The sequence below is a fragment of the Prionailurus viverrinus genome, unplaced genomic scaffold (assembly GCF_022837055.1).
Source record: "Prionailurus viverrinus isolate Anna unplaced genomic scaffold, UM_Priviv_1.0 scaffold_62, whole genome shotgun sequence".
Taxonomy (NCBI): domain Eukaryota; kingdom Metazoa; phylum Chordata; class Mammalia; order Carnivora; family Felidae; genus Prionailurus; species Prionailurus viverrinus.
The window spans coordinates 343,329-370,347 of NW_025927624.1; the positions used below are offsets into that span (position 1 = coordinate 343,329).

Sequence of the window (27,019 nt, forward strand, 5' to 3'; positions counted from 1 at the left end):
TGTCCGATGCGTTATCTTGATGTCTCCTTATGTGACCCTCCTTCCAATTCTCTTATTTTGCCCTAAAGGATACTACCGTATGAAGTACCCCCATTTTATATGGCATTAACGTATATACATTTATCGCTGACTACAAACGCTTATGTTCACCCATGGTACTTAGGACATAACTCTGCATCATCAGCTAGGTCAGGCCTTAATGTCTTGCCAACAGTGAGGATAACAGTAAGAGTGGGAACATTTGGGGATACGACTCTGACAAATTCTGGTACGAGAAGCTCACCTGATAGTGTTGCTGCATTTCCAATAGTCTGCTCTTCCCTTTAAAGAACTAGTGTATTTTACCACCTTCCAGTACAAACACCATACACACCGGCTTACCTTCCTTCATTTATTCCCTGTAGTCTCTGCCATTCACATGATTCCCTCTTTGGCTCTTCTCTTCTTTCCTGGGGTTCCTCGGGCCTTCCAGGGTCTTGAAAGGGAACTAGTCATTTAGCTCCTTTGGTGGCACTCTCAATTTAATCTGTTGCTGACACCACATACGATATGCAACTTACCTCCTTTTCACATCTCTTTCTCTTTCCTATGCACTTAACAGGCCGTTTTCTTGAGATATTAGAACATATCAGTATTCCTGTTTTAAATCAACCTTCTGTCAAATGACCTTTGAATAAAATACAGTTCTTACCTTCTACTTGTCCATGTAATATCCTTTGCCCTTTCTGATCCACAGCTCCAGAGACATGAGGAACATATTTGTTGGGCTTCTCAGACATACTCTGTTAAAAGTAGCATCAGTAATGAGTTGCGTGAAGACTTCCTAAGCCTTTTCCAAGAAAATTTCTGAATTTATGATTTTAATAACAATCAGACTTACAAATAAGGAAAATGTATTGAACACCAAAACATTTAAATACAAAACCTCACATATGCTCTCTTGATTCAGCGTCCCTTTGAATCTTCATTTGGCTATTGACTCTCTAAACTGATCATGGAAGGCCAGAATAAAGACTTTCAAAGGCAGAAGCCTGGCTTGTATGCAGATTTCAAAAAGGAACTAACAAAACACCTTCCTTTGCATTCCTGACCAAAATAAAAGGACATTTGAAATAAGTTTTGAAACAAATTCTTTAAAATGTACTTGCTATAAATGAAAACTGCTTCTAACCAAATGGCAGACATTTGTTTCAGTGTCAATTCATACCTCACATGATCAGAAACTTTGGAGTGTATCATGTTGAGTATCAACAAAACACTGTTGTAGCTGCTGCTTCGTTCAGGGAAACAAAGGCTTGACCTTTTTCTTGACGAAAGAAGGGTTGGATCGAATGGCAAAGTAGTAAGAAAAAACTTTTCTGAAAATCACGGTGAACTAGTAGCAGAAACAATGTAGATATAGGTATGGAACTCTTCACAATGTGTAGTAAGCATTCAAACGGCAAGTATAAGAACATGTATGTCTTAGTCACTCATTTCCCTATGCACACTCTCTTTTTTACACACAACAATAATAATGATTATGATGATGGAGTGAGCCTTCCTACTTCTTGGTGACTCCAAGACATTGGAGTAAAATGATGATCCGTGGTCCTCTCTGTCCACAATGTCCCTCGCCACGGTCTACACGACTGGTCCTTCTCATCTTTCACTTGGCACCTTTTGCCACTCTCAGATCTTTTCCGACTACCAAAATTCCCACTCCCACTCTCATCCTCATCCTCACTACAAACGCCCCCCCCCCAATTTTCTCTCAACTAACATTGTCCATTTCCTATCGATGAAGCCTTTATAGTGACTTATAACGGATTGCTGTTGACTTACTTTTCTGCTCCGACCACAACAACCTAAACCCTCCACTTGTACACTCAGTAGCTAACTGCTTCGTACGTACTCAGTATACAAGGACCAAGTAATTAAGGTCAAAACATTTACACTAATCTCACTGAGAAGATCTCAAAAGTACCAAATCACTCTACTGTTGACCCTTGAACAAAGCAAGGGTTACGGGCTCTGATGGCCATGCACTCGAAAATCCACAAATATCTTTTGAAACCTCAAAACCAAATCCAAAAAACAAAAATGCCTACTGAATTTCCTACTTTCGAAGCAATTACACTTAGAAATCAAAAAGTATATATGTATTGAAAACCAGAACATTAAAGCAGAAGCGCTTGTGTACGCTCTCTAGGTCTAATCTACCTTTTCGGCTTCATTTGGCCATTGACTCTGTACACTGAGCATGGGAGGTCAGGGTTAGGATAACGGAATGCTGAGCTTACCAACAATATACACAGTCGATTAATGCATGTTTCCCCTGTTATATGTATTACATACTGTATCCTTACACTATCAACTGAAGAAAAGGTTACTAAGAAAATCGTAAGGGAGGGGTGCTGGGTGGCACTGTCGGTTAAGGGTCAGGCTCTTGACTTTGGCTCACGTCATGATCTAGACTTCCTGAGTTCAACGCTGGCAGTCTGGAGCCTGATGAAGATTCTCTCTCTGACCCCGCTTCCCTACTCACCTGCTCTGTCCCCTCTCTTTCTCCCAAAATAAATAATTAAAAAAAAAAACCCAAGACGAAAAAGACAATCATAAGGAAGAGAAAATACAGGATGGTACTGTATTTATTGAAAAGAAAGCTGTATGTATGTGGACTCCCACAGTCCAAACCCATCTTGTTCAAGGGTCCAACGTATACCTATATGATGTCTCCACTAAGAGTTTACTGGAACTTATTATAGCCCCACATGAGAAAATCAAAAGCCGATTCTAACTTTGCCATTCTTTTCTGGACACTAGGGCCATTTTATTGGCCTTCGAACATCTTCCCATTGAAAACAAGTATTCCTGGGGGGCCTGGGTGACTTAGTCGATTAGGCACCCAACTTTGAAATTGCGAAAAAGAAAGTAAAAGGTGGAGGGGGGAGTTAAGATGGCAGGGGAGGGGATCAGAATTTCCCTTGTCCCTCAAACACAGCAGTATTGAGGTCACAACACTTGGAATGGCAGGAATACAGGCTGCAGAGGGACAGAAAAATCTCCACAGGTGCAGAGTGACAGCTTGGCGGGACAGAAGGGTGTGTATGCGAATTGGGAGAAATAAAATGGGCAGCACAGGCATGAGGTGGGGGAAGCCCTTTGGTGGAGAAACGAAAGGAAGGTAGAGAGAGAGGCTGTGGGAAGTGCCTTTGGATATGAGAAAGCCTGTCCGGACCACAGACCAAGGAGAGGTCCAGAGAGCCAGTTTCTACTTTGCAAAACCGCCTTAGAGGCTGAAAAAACAGTATTTTCAAGGTGGCCAGACTTTCTCTAGACCAGAGCTACCACCTCCCATGCCTGGTTTGGAGGGAGCCGCCCCTAGGCTTGGTAGCAATCTCAGGGCTACACTGGGAGAGAACACCTTGAGTACGGTGGAAAGGGGAGGTATTGCCCTGACCAAGGGAAAAAGACCGTGCAGGCACGAGCCAGAGGCCTTCTGTCCACTGGGCAGAGTGGCGCAACTCCACTACCAGGTCCGAGCAAAGCGGGATCCTACAGGGTTTTGAATCCCAGCTCAGTGCTCAGGTGGCACAGGGGACTGTGCAGCAAGACAAGCCGGCTCCCCAGGCTATTCCGTGAGGATAGCCTAAACAGTGAGTTTTGAGACACCTCGTGTGGGCAGGAGAGATTGGGGTGTCGCCATTTCTCTCCCCATGACCAACATCGTGGGGCTTCAGGGAATGGACACTGAGCCTCCGTGGAGGCAGGCCCATTACACCAAACCCTGACTCCCTGTGCCTCGTAACTGCTTCTCTATAGGAGTGAGACTGACACTCATGGGACCAGACAGCCCGTCGTCTAGACCAGCACAGCCACCAGTCCCAGGCACCAATAGACAACTCTCCTCCGGTTTTCTATCTTAGTTTGTTTGTTTTCATTTGAGTTATTATTCTTTTGTCTTTCCTTTTCTTTTTTAACGTTTATTTCTTTATTTGGAGAGAGAGAGAGAGTGAGTGATCAAGCAGAAGACAGGCAGAGAGAGGGAGAGAGAGAGAATCTGAGCAGGATCCATGCTCTCATTGCAGAACCTGATGGGGGTTTCGAACCCACCAACAGTGACAACATGACGTGAGCCAAATTCAAGAGTCGGACGCTTCACCTACTGAGACACCCAGGCGCCCATCTTTTCTTTCCTTTGCTTTCCCTTTCTTCTCTTTTCCCTTGTTTCTCTTTCTATTCTCCTCTTTCCTTGTCTCCCTTTGGAAACAGTCTAGTAGTCTCGAGTTGACGTGGGTCAAAGCTAATTATATCTCTACATTTATCTGTATATCTTAATATATACCTGTATATCTATACATAGATATAGATAGATAGATAGATAGATATAGATATATCTATATATTTTTCTCCCTTTGTTCCTCTGTTCTGGTTCTTTGTGGGTTTGATTGCGCATTTTCTCTATACTTTTCTAGATCTCCTTCTTCATTTTCCTCCCTCTCTTTCTGGATTAAGCCCTAGAGCTCCTTTGAGTCACTGCCTGGTCTTTTTTTCCACTCCAGTCATTTCTCTTTTGGTTTGGGCTAAGGATACTTCACCACCTTCTTCTCCTTTTTCCCAGGATTACTTCGACCAACAAATCAAAGCACACCTGGTGGAAGGCCCAAACCGCCACTCCAAGTAGCGGGAACAGTAGCCAAAGACGCACCGAAAGAGTGCACACAACACACTCCAAAAACATTTGTTCAGCTGCCAGGCCCTGGAGCGTGTAGGAGCTCTTTTTAATATAGTAGTACTCGCAGGTGTGGGACACAGAACAAGCTATTAACACACATAAAGGGCAGGAATCTAGCCAAAACGACGAAATCGAAGAATTCTCCTCAAAAAACATTCCGGGAAGAAAGGACAGCCAGAGAAGGGCTCAAAAGACACAGAAACAATATATGTGAGCACATTTTTGGAATGACACTCATAAGACGCATAGTTGCGCTTGCAACCACGCACAGAAGACAGCAGACAATCTACTGCTTCAGAGATCAAGGACCTAAGGAATCGTCACGATGAACGCTGAAAATGAAATGGTGTAAAGGAGATACAAAGTAAACTAGATGCAGTGACAGCAAGGACGGGAGAAGCAGCAGACAGAATCGGTGAACAGAAGATCCAATGGTGGACAAAGATGAAGCAGAGAAAGGAAAGGAAGGAAATGACTAGATCACGAGGCAGGTACTAGAGACCGACGTGATTCGGTGAGATGAAATATTAGCCACATCCTACGAGTCCCAGAAGAAGACGAGTGAGAGAAAGGGGCAGAAGGTTGTTTTGAACAACTTATAGCTGAGAGCTTCCCTCATCTGGGGAAGCAAACGGGCATGCAAGTCCTGGCGGCACAGAAGAATTCCTTTCCAAATCAACAAACCCAGGTCAACACCACGACATGCCATAGCGAAACTGGAAAACTACAAAGATAAGGAGAGGATTCTGAAAGCAGCTAGGGACAAACGGGTCTTATTCGACAAGGGAAGACCCATAAGGGTAGCAGCAGATCTGTCCAAAGAACCTTGGCAGGGCAGAAGGGAGGGGTAGGAAACGGTCAATGTGCTGAATGGGAACATCTGCGGCGAAGAATCCCTTCCCCGGCAAGGCTGTCATTTAGAATAGAAAGAGAGAGAAAGGCTTTCCCAGACACACAAACCCTAATGGAGTTCATGACCACTAAACCAGCCCTACAGGAGATCCTAAGGGGAGACTCTGTGAGGGGAAAGCAGCAGAGACTACAAAGGACCAGAGGCCTCACCAAAAGCATGACACCTTCAGATAACACAATGACACTAAATCCATATGTTTAACTAATGACTCTGAATGTGAATGGGCTCAAGGCCCCAATCAAAAGACACAGGGAATCAGAATGGGTAAAACACAAAACAAAACCAAAGAACAAGATCCATCTATATGTTGTCAACAAGAAACTGATTTTAGACCCCAGGACACCTCCAGATTCAAAGTGAAGGTATGGGCAACCACCTATCATGCTACTAGAAGTCAAAAGAAGGCTGGAGTCGCCACACTTCCACCAGAAAGACTAGATTTTAAACCGGAGACTGTAGGAACAGATTCAGAAGGGCATTGGGTCACAACTAAGGGGTCTATCAATCAAGAGGAGCTAACACTTGCAAATGTTTATGGCCCCAAAGTGAAACGCCCACACATATGAATCGATTAATCACAAACATGATTAAATGTATACATACAAATGCCATGATTGTAGACGACTTTAAGACTCCACTCATGGCAATAGGCATATCGTCACGGCAGAAAATCAGTACGGAAACACAGATCCAATGTGTCATTGGACCAGATGTATTCAGATATACATAGATATATATGGGCCTAATATATATGCATTTATATACATGGATATCAACACCGATATGTTAAGATCTTTTCATCCAACGGCAGTAGAACGCACATTCTTCTTAAGTGCACAGAGACCATTCTCCAATGACTCCAAGTGACATCCTGGGTCACAAAACAGCCCTCCACAAATATAAAAGGACTGAGATCATACCTTGCATATTGTCAGATCACAACAACGAGCACTTGCTCATTCTTTCTCTCTCTCCCTCCCTTTCCAAGAGAAATACAAACATTTCAAAAACATTTAGCTCAGCCCCTTCCAAGAGAGAGAAAAACAAGAATAATAAACCTTGTGGGGCAATGAGTCCTGGATGGAAACCACACACAGACAGTAGAATTCCATAACCAATATGTTGACAATGGAGTTGACAGAAAGTGATGTACTAAAAGAACAGACACTAAAAAAATACTTTCTGCAAGGACAAATTAGGGTAGGGGTAAACCATTAAAAAAGAGCCTGGTGCGGGGAACACGTATGTGGCACAGTCAGTTCAGCATCCACCTTCAGCTCATGAGTCATGATCTCACGGCTTGTGGGTTTCAGCCCCACGTTGAGCTCTGTGTTGACAGCTCGGAGCCTGTAGCCTGCTTTGGATTCTGTGTCTCCCTCTGTCTCTGCCCCTACCCCGCTTGCACTCTGTGTCTCTCTCTGTCTCAAAAATAAATAAACTTTAAAAAAATTTTACAAATACCGTAAAAAGCATGGGGGGAGAAGAGGGAAAAAGAAACAAACAAACAAAAAAAACCACATGACCAATCAATCAAGCATGAGCTTAAGACAAAAAAGAAAAGGAAAAATGTGAGCAAAAGAAGGTAAGTGGAATCAACATGCATTTTTCAACAGGTATATAAGTAGGATTGGGAATATACTATGAACAATAGTCTCTTTTAAACCTTTTAAAGATATATGTCTCTATGTGTGTGTGTGTGTGTGCATATATATATATATATATATACATATATATATATGTGTGTGTGTCTGTATGTGTACATATATATGTATACATGTATGTGTGTGTATATATAAGTGTAAATATATATGTGTATGTAACTGAATATTATATATATCTCTATCTCTATCTCTATCTCTACCTATCTATCTATCTATCTATCTATCTATATCTATATCCATCCATCTATCTATCTATCTATCTATCTAATATTTATGTAAAAGAGAGGCTTTGATTCACGGTATATCCCTAATAATACTGACTCTTATCACTCTACAGTTATCTGGTTATAAATGCTTTAATAAAGAATTTAATTTTTTTCACTATAAATAAACTCTTCAATTCCTGGCATCTATCGCTTCCGAAAAGCTAGAAATTATTACTAGACTAACAAAAGAACAGAAAAAGGGAGGTTCCTAACACGTCAACATTCACTATGGAGAAAGAATTGGGAATGAGAATTCTAGGAAGAAATGGGAACCCTCAAAGGATGTGTGTAATGCGACACAGATGGGGTTACACAAGCAAAGGCTGAGGACTTTTTCTCTGCAATTTTAAGCTCACAATAGGAGGATACTAAAAATATACTGTAACCTTCTTTCTTATGTAACTCCTGATTTCCTCAATAGAATTCATTTGCGTTTATACATGTTAGACACTAAAACGGAATATAAACTGAAGCCTGACATTTAAATTCACATATTTAATTGTGATATATCATGCGTATTTTGTTACTTTTCAAACTCCATTCTACGGAATTCCATTTCCCTACTCATTTATTCACATTCAAAAACCATGACATTGCTTCTTCCAAGCAAGACGTTATTCTAGGAGCTCGAGGACTCAAACAAGTGTGTTTCCTAACCTCCAGGAGCTTATCATGACTGAGGGGCTTTAAATGAATACTGAAATAAATATCAGATGTCTGAAGCTTTAAATTTTAGAATCTGACACAAGGACTAGGAGGAGATAGTGTTCAAAGCTAGAATAGGAAAGATTTCTGAAATCAGAAAGTTGACAACTTGGCTATGAAGAGCCTCTGCTCATAGAGCTACTCTTTTCAGCAAAATACGTATTCTTCGGGAAGATGCACCATTTTAACTTACTCTTCATGCAGTTATTTGAAAACTACAGGAGAACAGCTTTGTAAGGTAAATGTTGAGAAATAATGTAAACATCTAAATTTCTACCTTTTCTAATATTATTTTAGTCTAAATGTAGAACAAAGGATAGAGCCAAAGGAAAATCCTGTATGTCACTATAATAAAACTTGCCCTGGGCGGGGGGGGGGGGGGGACCGGCAATAGATTATTGGACCCAATCAGGTTTCATTTGGGCATGAGTATTATCAGTCATGTTACTATCACAGTGAGAATCCTTATCCTTAAACAAATGTCATATGGCCTCCATGATGGGAAAGCTTTTCCCAATATAATATGACGGTCATTATATATTTTCCAGCCCATTCTTTTATCAGCCTCCACCTGTAGGATTTACCAAAGTACAACAAAACAAAACAAAACATTCAACGTGTCATGTATCTGTAAAGTGGTTTGTTCTTGCTAACTTTCCATGACACACATAAAATGATGATACACAGGCTCCTCTTAAATGTTCACAGTAAATAAGGGAGAAAACTCAATTCAGAGCAGGAAAGTGAGTTTCACAGGAGGGTACTTTACCTTGGTCCCAAAATCTAAGACTTGGCTAGATGATGTAGACCATGAATCATCAGGACCAGGTTTGTCGGAAAGCCTTTAGAGCAAAAAAGATAAAAGAAAAACATGTTCATTCATTTAACAACACAATTTAAAAAAGTTAAGGGATAGGTCGCCTATCTGTTTATTGCACGAAGTTTCTTGGTATCATTAAAATTGGCCTCTGGTTTTTTCATTAAGTTTTATTTTAATGCCAGTAATAGCAACATCCAGAGTTATCTTAGTTTAAGTTGTACAATATAGTGATTCACCAACTCCATACTCACCCCGTGCTCATCATGACAAGGGCACTCCTTCATCCCCATCATCTCTTTCACCCCTCCCACCACTCACCTCCACTCCGCAACCAGCCGTTTCTTCTCTGCAGTGAAGAGCCTATTTCTTGGTTTCTCTCCCCTTTTCTTTCCTCCCTTTGCTCGTTTGTTGTTTCTTAAGTGCTACATGAGTAAAATCATATGGCATTTGTCTTTCCCTGACTTTGCTTACCATACTACACTCAGGCTCCATCCAGGTGATTGCAAACGGCAAGATTTCATTGTTTTATGATAGAGTAATGTTACCGTGTGTGTGTGTGTGTGTGTGTGTGTGTGTGTGTGTATGGGTATACATATACACACACACATACATTCATATAGGGCTTCGTCTTGGTTCACTCAGCTGTCAATGGACGCTTGTGCTGGGTGTTGGAAATAATGCTGCAATAAACACAGGAGTGTGTGTGTCCCGTGGAATTCGTGTTTTTGTATTCTCTTGGGTAGTATCCAGGAGTGCAATTACTGCATCATAGGAGAGTTCTGGTTTTAATTTTGTGAGGAACCTCCATACTGTTTTCCACAGGGCCCGCCCCCATTTGCATTTCCTCCAACGGTGCAAGAGGTTTCCTTTGTCTCCACATCCTCGCAAACACTTGCTTCTTGTGTCTTGGAGTGTAGCCATTCTGACAGGTGTGACGTAGTATCTCGTTGTAGTTTGGGGGAGCATCTTTTCATGTGTCTGTTGACCATCTGTATGTTGTCTTTGGAAAAGTGTCTGGTTATGTCTACTGCTCATTTGTAAACTGGGCTTTTTTGGAGGGGGGTGATGTTGACATGTATCCATTTTTTAGACATTGTGGATACTAACCCTTTACTGGATTTGCAAAATATTTCCAAATTCGTTCTCCCATTCCAGAGGTTGCCTTTCAGTTTTGACGGTTTCCTTCACTGTGCAAAAGCTTCGTAGGTTGATATAGCCCCCAAACTTTATTCTTGCTTTATTTCCCTTGGCTCAAGAGACATAACTAGTAAAATGTGGCTACAGCCAAAGTCAGAGAAATGATGGCCTGTGCTCTCTTCAAGGATTTTTTTTTTATGGTTTCAAGTCTCACACTTAGGTGTTTAATTCATTCTGAGTTTATTTGTGTGTATGGTACAGAAATTGGTCCAGGTTCATTCTTTGGCATGTGGCTTGTCCAGTTTTCCCAACACCATTTGGTGAAGAGAATGCCTTTTCCCCACTGGATAGTCGTTCCTGTTTGTAGAAGATGAACTGACCATACAGTGGTGGATTGATGTCTGGGTTTGCGGTTCTATTCCACTGAGCTATAAGGCTATTTTGTACGCCAGTACCCACCATACTGTTTGGATTCCTACAGCTTTGGAATAGAACTTGAAAGCTGAGATTGCGATACCTCCAGGGTTCCTCGTTTTCAATATTGCTTTGGCCGTTCAAGGCCTTTTGTGGTTCTATACAACGTGTAGGCTTGTTTGTCTAACTCTGTGACAAATGCTGTTGGTATGGTGACAGGGATTGCATGACATCTGTAGATGGCTTTGGGTAGTGTAGACACTTTAAAAATATGTATTCTTCCCATCTGTGAGCATCGGATGTCTTTCTCTTTCTTTCTGTCACCTTCAATTTCTTTCATCAGTGTTTTACGCTTTCCAGAGTACAGGGCTTTCACAATTTGGACCCTGTTTTAAAAAAAGCTTTCTGTTCTCTATTTGGCCTCGACCTCTCCTACCCTGTGAAATCTCCAGGAAAGACCCAGTCTGAGTTTCCATAACCAAATGTGACAGGCAGACAATGCTCTGAAATGGTTGAAAATGAAATGTATAAACGTTACCACAATGACTTCTCACCTCACATCTGTCAGAATGGCTCAGTTTCAACACACAGGAAACAACAAGGGTTGCTCAGGGTGTGGAGGAAAAACAACCCTTGTGCACCGGTCATGGGATATAAATTGGTATCGCCACAGTGAAAGCCACTATGGAGGGGCCTCAATGAATTTAAAACACAAATACCACAGGATCCAGTGATTCCACTACTGGGTATTTATTTACCCAAGGGAAAGGGAAGTACTAATTTGAAAAGATATATGCACCCCTATCTTTATTATAGCATTATTTACAATAGACAAGATACGGAAGCAACCCAAGTGTCCACCAATACATGAAGACACCACACACACACACGCAGACACACACACACACACACACACACACACACACACAGACATGCACACACTGAAATATTACGCAGCTCTAAATGAGAATGAGATGCTGCCATCTGCAACATCATGGATGTACCTAGATGGTATGAGGGTAAGTGAAATAAGTCAGACAGAGAAAGACAAATCCTATATGATTTCACTTCTGTGTAGAATGTAAAAAGGGGAATAAATGAACAAACAGAGCAAAAGCAGAAACAGACCCATAAATGCAGAGATTTGACTCTTGCCAGAAGGGAGGGGAGGTGGGGGGATGGACAAAGTGGGGGAAGGGGAGAGGGGAGTTCAGGGTTCCAGTTATAGAATGAATAAATCACAAGGCTCAAAGGTACAGCATAGGGAATCTAGCCAGTGGTATCGTAATAGCATCATACATTAACAGATGGGAGCTACGCTTATGGCGATCACGGTGAAACATCCAGAGTTGTTGCATCACATATTACCTTGTGTGTCAGGTAGACCTCCGTTTAAGTAAACGTATCAAAGTTTCGGTTTCTATGTTATGAGTGGTAGTACTAACTAGAGATGGAAAGAGTCAAAGTTCCCAAGGCCAACTTTGTTCCCACACTGGTCTTGCCTTATTTAGGTCCATAATAACTAGCAAGACATTCCAAGCCTTCAGGGGCATTCAGCTACCCAAGGACAGAGACTGTGATCAAAATGGTCCTGGTAGTTGTGCCTCTGTTTCTCTATACGCTGCCTGACTATTTTCTTCCCTATGAGCTCCCACTCCTATATCACTCTTCGGCACGGTTCTGTGGCATCCCCCAACCTTTCAATCTTTAGCCTATGAAGCCACACACACCTACAACAAGGATGGGCTCAAATGACCGAGGGTAGGAACCATGTCCTGCTCCTGGAGAACAAGCTAACTGGCAGTCTCAGTCATCCACACAGTCACCTCAACATAGGCATGTTATCACCGATCCAGATGAAGCTCCCTTACTGATTTGACAAGTCAGTCCTACCCCTGCCCAGCCCTACAAGTACATGGGAAGGGCATCACAGATTTAGGAAAAGAGGTGGAGTGAGGAGACAGCTTGCCTTGGGCCATACATCCCTGATGTTCGGAATCTCCACCCCCCACCCCCAATTCCTTGGGAGGATCTAAGCTATCCTCCCTCAGTTGGGGTGGAAGTAGGGGATATCATATTTCTATTTGCTGTAAACAGACTCTTCCCAGCTGCTCAAATGATTTTTAATCTCTCTCATCAGAAAAGCTGAGGTATGCTCGCACCTTCAATGAAACCAACGCACACAAAAGCAGAAACCTGGTCACGACCCTCTTGAACTCTCTATTTGAATATGCCTTTCTAAACAACTCCCCTAATCCTGGGTCCTTCGTTCTTGTCATTCACCTTTATCTCACTTGGCATAAACCCCCATATTCTGACATCTTTTCTCAAACTCGTATTCCTAACCAACTCAGTGTTGTTCTCCTTGAAACCTGGTCTCCTCTGCTAAGTCGATTCTTACCCTCCTGCACTGTATTCATTAGACCAACTCCCCAGCTTTCTATTTTTAAAACAGTTGCCTGCAAGATGAAGACAAAAAGAAGGAAGAAAGGAAAGAAAGAAAGAAAAAAAGAAAACCAGAATTTAAATCGCATTTCTGTCACTTATCATATCCAAATAGGTCACTTCAATCTCTTTTGAGTTTCAAATTCTACAGGGAAACAACCATTGGGCAAGGAGCTGAAACATAGGTTGACGTACCAGAGGGTGTTTTCAGGAATTAATGTCTGTGGTTCCGTAAGTCTTGAGACCCTAAATGCTTTTGATTTGGCCTCTAGAAGAACGGAGAGTCCCTCGCTGGCCGAAGTGGGGAAATTTTTGGAAAAAAAAAAAAGAAGAAGAAGAAGAAATAGCAAGGAAACCAGAGAAGAAAGTCAAAAGGCAAAAACAGAGTACAAAAAGTCATGGGGAAAAAAAGCTGCAAAAAAACCCAAAAAGCTTCCTAGAACTAGACAAGGGTACTAGCCCAAAGGGAAACCAGCCTGGGAACTTAGGCAACAGAGAATCATATAGCAATATCCTCAAAATAGAGAGTGAGTTTAATTAACGTAACATGGTCTACAACTAGATATCCTTCTTTTACAGAAACCTCATTTGTCTCAAGAAGAGGGGACATCACTACGTCTAAGGACTTGCCTGACGACATCTTGCTTATTATGTAAAAGCCTTGACACCATGGCTACAGCTGACATCAACCCTAAAATCTCGGATGGTAAAAACAAGGGACGAGTTACCACTGCACTAATGACTTGTGTTAGCACTAGTGGTCAAATACATGAGGCCAAATGCTTGGACTAACCTGGGTTCTTAAGCAAACCCTAAATTCGTGTTCCGACATCATTATCTTTGACATTCTGAGTTGATCTGCCCTAGGATCTGTATCTTCATCTCCGTGCTGCTGAGGAACCAGAGAATGGATGCGGAAGCTTCAAGGGCTGACGGGCAAAGCCCCTCAGCTACCCGTTAACTATGGAAGCATGGTCGAGTCATCAACCTCCCTGAACCACAGTTGCCAAAGTAATAAAAAGTAGGCTACAATAACACAGCTACTTTGCAAAGCTGTACAATGACTATATAACTGAACAGATGGTACCCATAGGATATAGTGTCTGGTCCAGCGTAGAACACGCAACAACTGGTTTTGTTCTCTGCGTTCCCTTAGGAGACACATAATTTTCAGTTCATTCATTCCCTTTCCTTTCCTTTCATTATCCGTTTCATTTCATTTCATTCCTTTATACTTTGAGAGTGAGTGCACACAGAAATCGGGAAACATATCCCAAGGAGGCTGTCAGCGCAAACCCCGGCGTGGGGCTTGAACTCACAAACCTGAGTTGAAGTCAAGAGTCACACCCTTAACCGACTGAGCCACCCGGGTGCCCCAGCAAATGTCATTTTTACAAATCCATAAAAATCCTACCTGGCTATAGAATCTTCCTCAGCATTCTTATCTGCTCCTAAAGAAGAAAGCAAAATACATGTTAAATCAACAATCGAAAAAATGGAGGAAATTACAAGTGTACGGCTTACGATTTGTGAAAAAGTATTGCTTTGGGACCACACCTGGAAACCACACTACACTGAATGGTAATTATACCATTCGTAGGCTTAAAGCACTAAGAAATCTTACTTTCTCCTCTATATTGACCAAAAGCAAGAATGGGTTTTATCAGAATTTGACACCTACAGGGGAACTGATGTTTACAATGGCCATCACTGACCGACTCTATGGCACTGGAGGCAACTGGTAGCGTTAGGAGAATGATTATCATGAGCGGCCAATGTCAGACTGAAACTAGCATGATTTTTCTGGACTTCCACTCCTAGAGGAGTTGAAAGAGAGTATCTTTATTTTGCGGGAACACGGCAGAACTTCCCCAGCTCTTCAGCAGACACTCCTCAGTCTTAGGAGGAAACACCCCCTCACAACGTGTGCTCTATAGCCATTGTACTTTGCAGCATGGCCAAACCATAGCAAACAGACTCTCCCTGGCCTTATTTCCACTGGCAAGGCAAGAAGGAAAGATTTGGCATTCCTGTTTGATATCGTTCTAACCTCTTGAGGCTGTCTCCTTCCATTGCTAGAGAGTCTATCTAGACCCACCGCACATCACAGAGGAGGAGGATCCCAATGTGAGTGCTCTGTAGTGGTTCATGATGTCATTTTTCTCAACCCTCCCCATTAGGTGACACACATCTAGAGAAATCATACTTTTTTTCATGGGAGGCAGAGGCCAGCAGATCCTCTACTGATGAGCAACTAAACGAAACAAAGGGCAAAGAATAGCTTGAATGCCTACATTCAATTACCAGGATATTTTCACTTTCTAAACATTCAAAGACATCCACTCTATGATTCTAACTATATGACACCTGGAGAGAGCAAGGCTCTGGAGCTAAGGGTTGGGGTGAACGTAGGGATAAACGGGCACAGCACAGAGGACTTTTAAGGCAGTGCAACTCTTTCACACGATACCACAAAGGTGGATTCACATCATTACACATTTGTTAAAACTCATAGAATGTATAACACCAAGGCTGAACACTAATGCACATTAGAGACTTGGCCTCCAAATGAACAGTTCGTGTCCGTAGAAAATGCACCACTGTCGTCAGGGTGCCTGGGTGGCTCAGTTGCTTCAGCGTCCAACTCTGGATCTGAGCTCAGGTCATGATCTCACCGTTCATGGGATCAAGTCCTGCATCAGGCTCTGTGCTGACAGCACAGGATTCTTTCCCCCCTCTCCCTCTGCCCCTTGGCTGCTCACACGCATGCATGCTCTCTCGCTCAAAACTAAACCAAGGAACTGAAAAAAAAAATCCTACTAAAAAATGGACCACTGTCGTGCCAGATGTTAACAGCAGGGGAGGCTAGGCGTGTACGGGAGCGCGGTATGGTATATGGGGTCTCTCTGTACTTCCTATTATATTTTGCTGTGAACTTAAAACTGATGTCAAAAATCAGGCTTATTAAATGTATGAAACAACAAAAACAACAAAATATGGTATCCATTGAAGCTACTCTTAGCATATACTAACTCATGATACAGTCACCTTGAACATTAAAATAGAGATCAAAGTAACACAATAGGGTACTGTCTCCCATTTGGAAGTATATGAAAATGCATAAACAAAACACAAAAATACAACAGTTATTTGTATACTTAGGCAAGAAAACAATTGATGAATATGATCTGAAATCTTATACCTACAAACAGGGGTTCAGCACCATAGGAATCAAACCTGGGTTTTCCAGATAATTAAGAGATTTTCATTCTAATTTTAAATCAAAAATCATTATGTTGATCACACCTAAGAATCATAATGAAAGCTTAATCACATAAAAAAATAAAAAGATGATAATGACCTAATATTGCCCTAGTACTTTTTACACAAATACCTACTTCATATGGATGATGAAACTGAAACCAGTACCATGGTAACCGTCATGTTACTTGCTAGTAAAACAAAATTTGAAGACACCACCAAAAATGACGTCAGGGCTATAATTCCTATGCAGAACAGATTTCACCCAGCAGGCCGAAGATGGCTACCCTCAGAACATCCTACTTGAATGACTGGCCCTTGGCTGTTCCCTGGGATCTTGGATTTAAGGAGGGTTCCCACCATTCCCTAGCTGGTTAAGAGTGGTTCACTGTGCCTAAGTGCTGCTACACTCAATGTGCTTAAGGCCGTACACTTGATTTCCTTTCTGGAAACCTGGAATTTGGGGACATGCTAAGGAGAAGATGCCTATGTGATTAGCATTTGATGAAAACCTCGGGCACTGAGTATCCATAAGCCTCGTACTGGCCCACAACATTTCACTTGTGCTGTCCTAATTTCATGCTGGAGGAATTTAGCACATCCTGCCAACTCCATAGAGAAAGGATTCCTGGAAGCCTGCGCTTGGTTTCCTCTGGCCTTTCACCCCGTGCACCATTGCTCGGTGCTGATTGGCCTTTCTAGCCTGTCCCCATACCAATCCACACGCATGACTACAACTATATGCGGAGTCCTGTGACCTCTTCTAGTGAATCATCAAATCTGGGTGTCACTGGGATGCCTCTAACACAACTGCACTTTGTGAAATTTTATTATTTGGGTTGATGTCTTACACGTGGTTACAGTCAGAAGGTTATGTCACAGAATACCTTTCCTGGAATCTCTTTTCTTGGTATTTGACTTGAAAATTCCTACATCCCTATATATCCATTTGAAGAAAGGTTTAAAAGGAATATATGAAATCATGATGTCAGAAAGTGTGAAACAAGCAACAATCTTATTTTACTCCGAAAAGAGAGAGAGAGAGAGAGAGAGAGAGAGAGAGCAAATCCTGGTGATTGCCCCTATGTTCTACCATATAAAAGTTCTCTGAAAGATGAAAAATCAGTTAATTTTCTCCAACTCCCTAGGACTTAGTTCATTTTTCTGGCAGATAGGAATCAAAGAAGTAACAGGGATCATTCTACAACAACCAGAACTGTCAGACAGAATATGAAAACATACTACTGATTATAGTGTGCTTTTGTTTCTTTTCCTTATTTTCCCAGAACATTAAAAATATAGTTCACCTATTAAAGGCAGTTATTGCCAAAGTAATCAAAAGTCACAAATACGGCATCCAAAATGTCCGATGCGTTATCTTGATGTCTCCTTATGTGACCCTCCTTCCAATTCTCTTATTTTGCCCTAAAGGATACTACCGTATGAAGTACCCCCATTTTATATGGCATTAACGTATATACATTTATCGCTGACTACAAACGCTTATGTTCACCCATGGTACTTAGGACATAACTCTGCATCATCAGCTAGGTCAGGCCTTAATGTCTTGCCAACAGTGAGGATAACAGTAAGAGTGGGAACATTTGGGGATACGACTCTGACAAATTCTGGTACGAGAAGCTCACCTGATAGTGTTGCTGCATTTCCAATAGTCTGCTCTTCCCTTTAAAGAACTAGTGTATTTTACCACCTTCCAGTACAAACACCATACACACCGGCTTACCTTCCTTCATTTATTCCCTGTAGTCTCTGCCATTCACATGATTCCCTCTTTGGCTCTTCTCTTCTTTCCTGGGGTTCCTCGGGCCTTCCAGGGTCTTGAAAGGGAACTAGTCATTTAGCTCCTTTGGTGGCACTCTCAATTTAATCTGTTGCTGACACCACATACGATATGCAACTTACCTCCTTTTCACATCTCTTTCTCTTTCCTATGCACTTAACAGGCCGTTTTCTTGAGATATTAGAACATATCAGTATTCCTGTTTTAAATCAACCTTCTGTCAAATGACCTTTGAATAAAATACAGTTCTTACCTTCTACTTGTCCATGTAATATCCTTTGCCCTTTCTGATCCACAGCTCCAGAGACATGAGGAACATATTTGTTGGGCTTCTCAGACATACTCTGTTAAAAGTAGCATCAGTAATGAGTTGCGTGAAGACTTCCTAAGCCTTTTCCAAGAAAATTTCTGAATTTATGATTTTAATAACAATCAGACTTACAAATAAGGAAAATGTATTGAACACCAAAACATTTAAATACAAAACCTCACATATGCTCTCTTGATTCAGCGTCCCTTTGAATCTTCATTTGGCTATTGACTCTCTAAACTGATCATGGAAGGCCAGAATAAAGACTTTCAAAGGCAGAAGCCTGGCTTGTATGCAGATTTCAAAAAGGAACTAACAAAACACCTTCCTTTGCATTCCTGACCAAAATAAAAGGACATTTGAAATAAGTTTTGAAACAAATTCTTTAAAATGTACTTGCTATAAATGAAAACTGCTTCTAACCAAATGGCAGACATTTGTTTCAGTGTCAATTCATACCTCACATGATCAGAAACTTTGGAGTGTATCATGTTGAGTATCAACAAAACACTGTTGTAGCTGCTGCTTCGTTCAGGGAAACAAAGGCTTGACCTTTTTCTTGACGAAAGAAGGGTTGGATCGAATGGCAAAGTAGTAAGAAAAAACTTTTCTGAAAATCACGGTGAACTAGTAGCAGAAACAATGTAGATATAGGTATGGAACTCTTCACAATGTGTAGTAAGCATTCAAACGGCAAGTATAAGAACATGTATGTCTTAGTCACTCATTTCCCTATGCACACTCTCTTTTTTACACACAACAATAATAATGATTATGATGATGGAGTGAGCCTTCCTACTTCTTGGTGACTCCAAGACATTGGAGTAAAATGATGATCCGTGGTCCTCTCTGTCCAGAATGTCCCTCGCCACGGTCTACACGACTGGTCCTTCTCATCTTTCACTTGGCACCTTTTGCCACTCTCAGATCTTTTCCGACTACCAAAATTCCCACTCCCACTCTCATCCTCATCCTCACTACAAACGCCCCCCCCCCCAATTTTCTCTCAACTAACATTGTCCATTTCCTATCGATGAAGCCTTTATAGTGACTTATAACGGATTGCTGTTGACTTACTTTTCTGCTCCGACCACAACAACCTAAACCCTCCACTTGTACACTCAGTAGCTAACTGCTTCGTACGTACTCAGTATACAAGGACCAAGTAATTAAGGTCAAAACATTTACACTAATCTCACTGAGAAGATCTCAAAAGTACCAAATCACTCTACTGTTGACCCTTGAACAAAGCAAGGGTTACGGGCTCTGATGGCCATGCACTCGAAAATCCACAAATATCTTTTGAAACCTCAAAACCAAATCCAAAAAACAAAAATGCCTACTGAATTTCCTACTTTCGAAGCAATTACACTTAGAAATCAAAAAGTATATATGTATTGAAAACCAGAACATTAAAGCAGAAGTGCTTGTGTACGCTCTCTAGGTCTAATCTACCTTTTCGGCTTCATTTGGCCATTGACTCTGTACACTGAGCATGGGAGGTCAGGGTTAGGATAACGGAATGCTGAGCTTACCAACAATATACACAGTCGATTAATGCATGTTTCCCCTGTTATATGTATTACATACTGTATCCTTACACTATCAACTGAAGAAAAGGTTACTAAGAAAATCGTAAGGGAGGGGTGCTGGGTGGCACTGTCGGTTAAGGGTCAGGCTCTTGACTTTGGCTCACGTCATGATCTAGACTTCCTGAGTTCAACGCTGGCAGTCTGGAGCCTGATGAAGATTCTCTCTCTGACCCCGCTTCCCTACTCACCTGCTCTGTCCCCTCTCTTTCTCCCAAAATAAATAATTAAAAAAAAAAAAAAAACCCAAGACGAAAAAGACAATCATAAGGAAGAGAAAATACAGGATGGTACTGTATTTATTGAAAAGAAATCTGTATGTATGTGGACTCCCACAGTCCAAACCCATCTTGTTCAAGGGTCCAACGTATACCTATATGATGTCTCCACTAAGAGTTTACTGGAACTTATTATAGCCCCACATGAGAAAATCAAAAGCCGATTCTAACTTTGCCATTCTTTTCTGGACACTAGGGCCATTTTATTGGCCTTCGAACATCTTCCCATTGAAAACAAGTATTCCTGGGGGGCCTGGGTGACTTAGTCGATTAGGCACCCAACTTTGAAACTGCGAAAAAGAAAGTAAAAGGTGGAGGGGGGAGTTAAGATGGCAGGGGAGGGGATCAGAATTTCCCTTGTCCCTCAAACACAGCAGTATTGAGGTCACAACACTTGGAATGGCAGGAATACAGGCTGCAGAGGGACAGAAAAATCTCCACAGGTGCAGAGTGACAGCTTGGCGGGACAGAAGGGTGTGTATGCGAATTGGGAGAAATAAAATGGGCAGCACAGGCATGAGGTGGGGGAAGCCCTTTGGTGGAGAAACGAAAGGAAGGTAGAGAGAGAGGCTGTGGGAAGTGCCTTTGGATATGAGAAAGCCTGTCCGGACCACAGACCAAGGAGAGGTCCAGAGAGCCAGTTTCTACTTTGCAAAACCGCCTTAGAGGCTGAAAAAACAGTATTTTCAAGGTGGCCAGACTTTCTCTAGACCAGAGCTACCACCTCCCATGCCTGGTTTGGAGGGAGCCGCCCCTAGGCTTGGTAGCAATCTCAGGGCTACACTGGGAGAGAACACCTTGAGTACGGTGGAAAGGGGAGGTATTGCCCTGACCAAGGGAAAAAGACCGTGCAGGCACGAGCCAGAGGCCTTCTGTCCACTGGGCAGAGTGGCGCAACTCCACTACCAGGTCCGAGCAAAGCGGGATCCTACAGGGTTTTGAATCCCAGCTCAGTGCTCAGGTGGCACAGGGGACTGTGCAGCAAGACAAGCCGGCTCCCCAGGCTATTCCGTGAGGATAGCCTAAACAGTGAGTTTTGAGACACCTCGTGTGGGCAGGAGAGATTGGGGTGTCGCCATTTCTCTCCCCATGACCAACATCGTGGGGCTTCAGGGAATGGACACTGAGCCTCCGTGGAGGCAGGCCCATTACACCAAACCCTGACTCCCTGTGCCTCGTAACTGCTTCTCTATAGGAGTGAGACTGACACTCATGGGACCAGACAGCCCGTCGTCTAGACCAGCACAGCCACCAGTCCCAGGCACCAGTAGACAACTCTCCTCCGGTTTTCTATCTTAGTTTGTTTGTTTTCATTTGAGTTATTATTCTTTTGTCTTTCCTTTTCTTTTTTAACGTTTATTTCTTTATTTGGAGAGAGAGAGAGAGTGAGTGATCAAGCAGAAGACAGGCAGAGAGAGGGAGAGAGAGAGAAACCGAGCAGGATCCATGCTCTCACTGCAGAACCTGATGGGGGTTTCGAACCCACCAACAGTGACAACATGACGTGAGCCAAATTCAAGAGTCGGACGCTTCACCTACTGAGACACCCAGGCGCCCATCTTTTCTTTCCTTTGCTTTCCCTTTCTTCTCTTTTCCCTTGTTTCTCTTTCTACTCTCCTCTTTCCTTGTCTCCCTTTGGAAACAGTCTAGTAGTCTCGAGTTGACGTGGGTCAAAGCTAATTATATCTCTACATTTATCTGTATATCTTAATATATACCTGTATATCTATACATAGATATAGATAGATAGATAGATAGATAGATATAGATATATCTATATATTTTTCTCCCTTTGTTCCTCTGTTCTGGTTCTTTGTGGGTTTGATTGCACATTTTCTCTATACTTTTCTAGATCTCCTTCTTCATTTTCCTCCCTCTCTTTCTGGATTAAGCCCTAGAGCTCCTTTGAGTCACTGCCTGGTCTTTTTTTCCACTCCAGTCATTTCTCTTTTGGTTTGGGCTAAGGATACTTCACCACCTTCTTCTCCTTTTTCCCAGGATTACTTCGACCAACAAATCAAAGCACACCTGGTGGAAGGCCCAAACCGCCACTCCAAGTAGCGGGAACAGTAGCCAAAGACGCACCGAAAGAGTGCACACAACACACTCCAAAAACATTTGTTCAGCTGCCAGGCCCTGGAGCGTGTAGGAGCTCTTTTTAATATAGTAGTACTCGCAGGTGTGGGACACAGAACAAGCTATTAACACACATAAAGGGCAGGAATCTAGCCAAAACGACGAAATCGAAGAATTCTCCTCAAAAAACATTCCAGGAAGAAAGGACAGCCAGAGAAGGGCTCAAAAGACACAGAAACAATATATGTGAGCACATTTTTGGAATGACACTCATAAGACGCATAGTTGCGCTTGCAACCACGCACAGAAGACAGCAGACAATCTACTGCTTCAGAGATCAAGGACCTAAGGAATCGTCACGATGAACGCTGAAAATGAAATGGTGTAAAGGAGATACAAAGTAAACTAGATGCAGTGACAGCAAGGACGGGAGAAGCAGCAGACAGAATCGGTGAACAGAAGATCCAATGGTGGACAAAGATGAAGCAGAGAAAGGAAAGGAAGGAAATGACTAGATCACGAGGCAGGTACTAGAGACCAACGTGATTCGGTGAGATGAAATATTAGCCACATCCTACGAGTCCCAGAAGAAGACGAGTGAGAGAAAGGGGCAGAAGGTTGTTTTGAACAACTTATAGCTGAGAGCTTCCCTCATCTGGGGAAGCAAACGGGCATGCAAGTCCTGGCGGCACAGAAGAATTCCTTTCCAAATCAACAAACCCAGGTCAACACCACGACATGCCATAGCGAAACTGGAAAACTACAAAGATAAGGAGAGGATTCTGAAAGCAGCTAGGGACAAACGGGTCTTATTCGACAAGGGAAGACCCATAAGGGTAGCAGCAGATCTGTCCAAAGAACCTTGGCAGGGCAGAAGGGAGGGGTAGGAAACGGTCAATGTGCTGAATGGGAACATCTGCGGCGAAGAATCCCTTCCCCGGCAAGGCTGTCATTTAGAATAGAAAGAGAGAGAAAGGCTTTCCCAGACACACAAACCCTAATGGAGTTCATGACCACTAAACCAGCCCTACAGGAGATCCTAAGGGGAGACTCTGTGAGGGGAAAGCAGCAGAGACTACAAAGGACCAGAGGCCTCACCAAAAGCATGACACGTTCAGATAACACAATGACACTAAATCCATATGTTTAACTAATGACTCTGAATGTGAATGGGCTCAAGGCCCCAATCAAAAGACACAGGGAATCAGAATGGGTAAAACACAAAACAAAACCAAAGAACAAGATCCATCTATATGTTGTCAACAAGAAACTGATTTTAGACCCCAGGACACCTCCAGATTCAAAGTGAAGGTATGGGCAACCACCTATCATGCTACTAGAAGTCAAAAGAAGGCTGGAGTCGCCACACTTCCACCAGAAAGACTAGATTTTAAACCGGAGACTGTAGGAACAGATTCAGAAGGGCATTGGGTCACAACTAAGGGGTCTATCCATCAAGAGGAGCTAACACTTGCAAATGTTTATGGCCCCAAAGTGAAACGCCCACACATATGAATCGATTAATCACAAACATGATTAAATGTATACATACAAATGCCATGATTGTAGACGACTTTAAGACTCCACTCATGGCAATAGGCGTATCGTCAAGGCAGAAAATCAGTACGGAAACACAGATCCAATGTGTCATTGGACCAGATGTATTCAGATATACATAGATATATATGGGCCTAATATATATGCATTTATATACATGGATATCAACACCGATATGTTAAGATCTTTTCATCCAACGGCAGTAGAACGCACATTCTTCTTAAGTGCACAGAGACCATTCTCCAATGACTCCAAGTGACATCCTGGGTCACAAAACAGCCCTCCACAAATATAAAAGGACTGAGATCATACCTTGCATATTGTCAGATCACAACAACGAGCACTTGCTCATTCTTTCTCTCTCTCCCTCCCTTTCCAAGAGAAATACAAACATTTCAAAAACATTTAGCTCAGCCCCTTCCAAGAGAGAGAAAAACAAGAATAATAAACCTTGTGGGGCAATGAGTCCTGGATGGAAACCACACACAGACAGTAGAATTCCATAACCAATATGTTGACAATGGAGTTGACAGAAAGTGATGTACTAAAAGAACAGACACTAAAAAAATACTTTCTGCAAGGACAAATTAGGGTAGGGGTAAACCATTAAAAAAGAGCCTGGTGCGGGGAACACGTATGTGGCACAGTCAGTTCAGCATCCACCTTCAGCTCATGAGTCATGATCTCACGGCTTGTGGGTTTCAGCCCCACGTTGAGCTCTGTGTTGACAGCTCGGAGCCTGTAGCCTGCTTTGGATTCTGTGTCTCCCTCTGTCTCTGCCCCTACCCCGCTTGCACTCTGTGTCTCTCTCTGTCTCAAAAATAAATAAACTTTAAAAAAATTTTACAAATACCGTAAAAAGCATGGGGGGAGAAGAGGGAAAAAGAAACAAACAAACAAAAAAAACCACATGACCAATCAATCAAGCATGAGCTTAAGACAAAAAAGAAAAGGAAAAATGTGAGCAAAAGAAGGTAAGTGGAATCAACATGCATTTTTCAACAGGTATATAAGTAGGATTGGGAATATACTATGAACAATAGTCTCTTTTAAACCTTTTAAAGATATATGTCTCTATGTGTGTGTGTGTGTGTGCATATATATATATATACATATATATATGTGTGTGTGTCTGTATGTGTACATATATATGTATACATGTATGTGTGTGTATATATAAGTGTAAATATATATGTGTATGTAACTGTATATTATATCTATCTCTATCTCTATCTCTATCTCTATCTCTACCTATCTATCTATCTATCTATCTATATCTATATCCATCCATCTATCTATCTATCTATCTAATATTTATGTAAAAGAGAGGCTTTGATTCACGGTATATCCCTAATAATACCGACTCTTATCACTCTACAGTTATCTGGTTATAAATGCTTTAATAAAGAATTTAATTTTTTTCACTATAAATAAACTCTTCAATTCCTGGCATCTATCGCTTCCGAAAAGCTAGAAATTATTACTAGACTAACAAAAGAACAGAAAAAGGGAGGTTCCTAACACGTCAACATTCACTATGGAGAAAGAATTGGGAATGAGAATTTTAGGAAGAAATGGGAACCCTCAAAGGATGTGTGTAATGCGACACAGATGGGGTTACACAAGCAAAGGCTGAGGACTTTTTCTCTGCAATTTTAAGCTCACAATAGGAGGATACTAAAAATATACTGTAACCTTCTTTCTTATGTAACTCCTGATTTCCTCAATAGAATTCATTTGCGTTTATACATGTTAGACACTAAAACGGAATATAAACTGAAGCCTGACATTTAAATTCACATATTTAATTGTGATATATCATGCGTATTTTGTTACTTTTCAAACTCCATTCTACGGAATTCCATTTCCCTACTCATTTATTCACATTCAAAAACCATGACATTGCTTCTTCCAAGCAAGACGTTATTCTAGGAGCTCGAGGACTCAAACAAGTGTGTTCCCTAACCTCCAGGAGCTTATCATGACTGAGGGGCTTTAAATGAATACTGAAATAAATATCAGATGTCTGAAGCTTTAAATTTTAGAATCTGACACAAGGACTAGGAGGAGATAGTGTTCAAAGCTAGAATAGGAAAGATTTCTGAAATCAGAAAGTTGACAACTTGGCTATGAAGAGCCTCTGCTCATAGAGCTACTCTTTTCAGCAAAATACGTATTCTTCGGGGAGATGCACCATTTTAACTTACTCTTCATGCAGTTATTTGAAAACTACAGGAGAACAGCTTTGTAAGGTAAATGTTGAGAAATAATGTAAACATCTAAATTTCTACCTTTTCTAATATTATTTTAGTCTAAATGTAGAACAAAGGATAGAGCCAAAGAAAATCCTGTATGTCACTATAATAAAACTTGCCCTGGGCGGGGGGGGGGGGGGGGGGACCGGCAATAGATTATTGGACCCAATCAGGTTTCATTTGGGCATGAGTATTATCAGTCATGTTACTATCACAGTGAGAATCCTTATCCTTAAACAAATGTCATATGGCCTCCATGATGGGAAAGCTTTTCCCAATATAATATGACGGTCATTATATATTTTCCAGCCCATTCTTTTATCAGCCTCCACCTGTAGGATTTACCAAAGTACAACAAAACAAAACAAAACATTCAACGTGTCATGTATCTGTAAAGTGGTTTGTTCTTGCTAACTTTCCATGACACACATAAAATGATGATACACAGGCTCCTCTTAAATGTTCACAGTAAATAAGGGAGAAAACTCAATTCAGAGCAGGAAAGTGAGTTTCACAGGAGGGTACTTTACCTTGGTCCCAAAATCTAAGACTTGGCTAGATGATGTAGACCATGAATCATCAGGACCAGGTTTGTCGGAAAGCCTTTAGAGCAAAAAAAATAAAAGAAACACATGTTCATTCATTTAACAACACAATTTAAAAAAGTTAAGGGAAAGGTCGCCTATCTGTTTATTGCACGAAGTTTCTTGGTATCATTAAAATTGGCCTCTGGTTTTTTCATTAAGTTTTATTTTAATGCCAGTAATAGCAACATCCAGAGTTATCTTAGTTTAAGTTGTACAATATAGTGATT

At 41.7% G+C, this 27,019-nt stretch overlaps 1 protein-coding gene across 1 annotated transcript in view; it reads right to left on the bottom strand.

Moving 5' to 3' along the window:
• The window catches only part of LOC125159788 (ankyrin repeat domain-containing protein 26-like), a 708,468-nt gene that overhangs the window by 112,395 nt on the left and 569,054 nt on the right, over positions 1-27,019 (bottom strand). The window contains exons 33-37 of the mRNA XM_047848410.1: positions 26,736-26,808; positions 18,394-18,484; positions 14,493-14,529; positions 9,032-9,104; positions 692-782 (exon numbers count right to left, since the gene is read on the bottom strand). Coding sequence (XP_047704366.1) covers positions 692-782; positions 9,032-9,104; positions 14,493-14,529; positions 18,394-18,484; positions 26,736-26,808 — 365 coding nt within the window. The remainder of the gene's footprint in view (positions 1-691; positions 783-9,031; positions 9,105-14,492; positions 14,530-18,393; positions 18,485-26,735; positions 26,809-27,019) is intronic.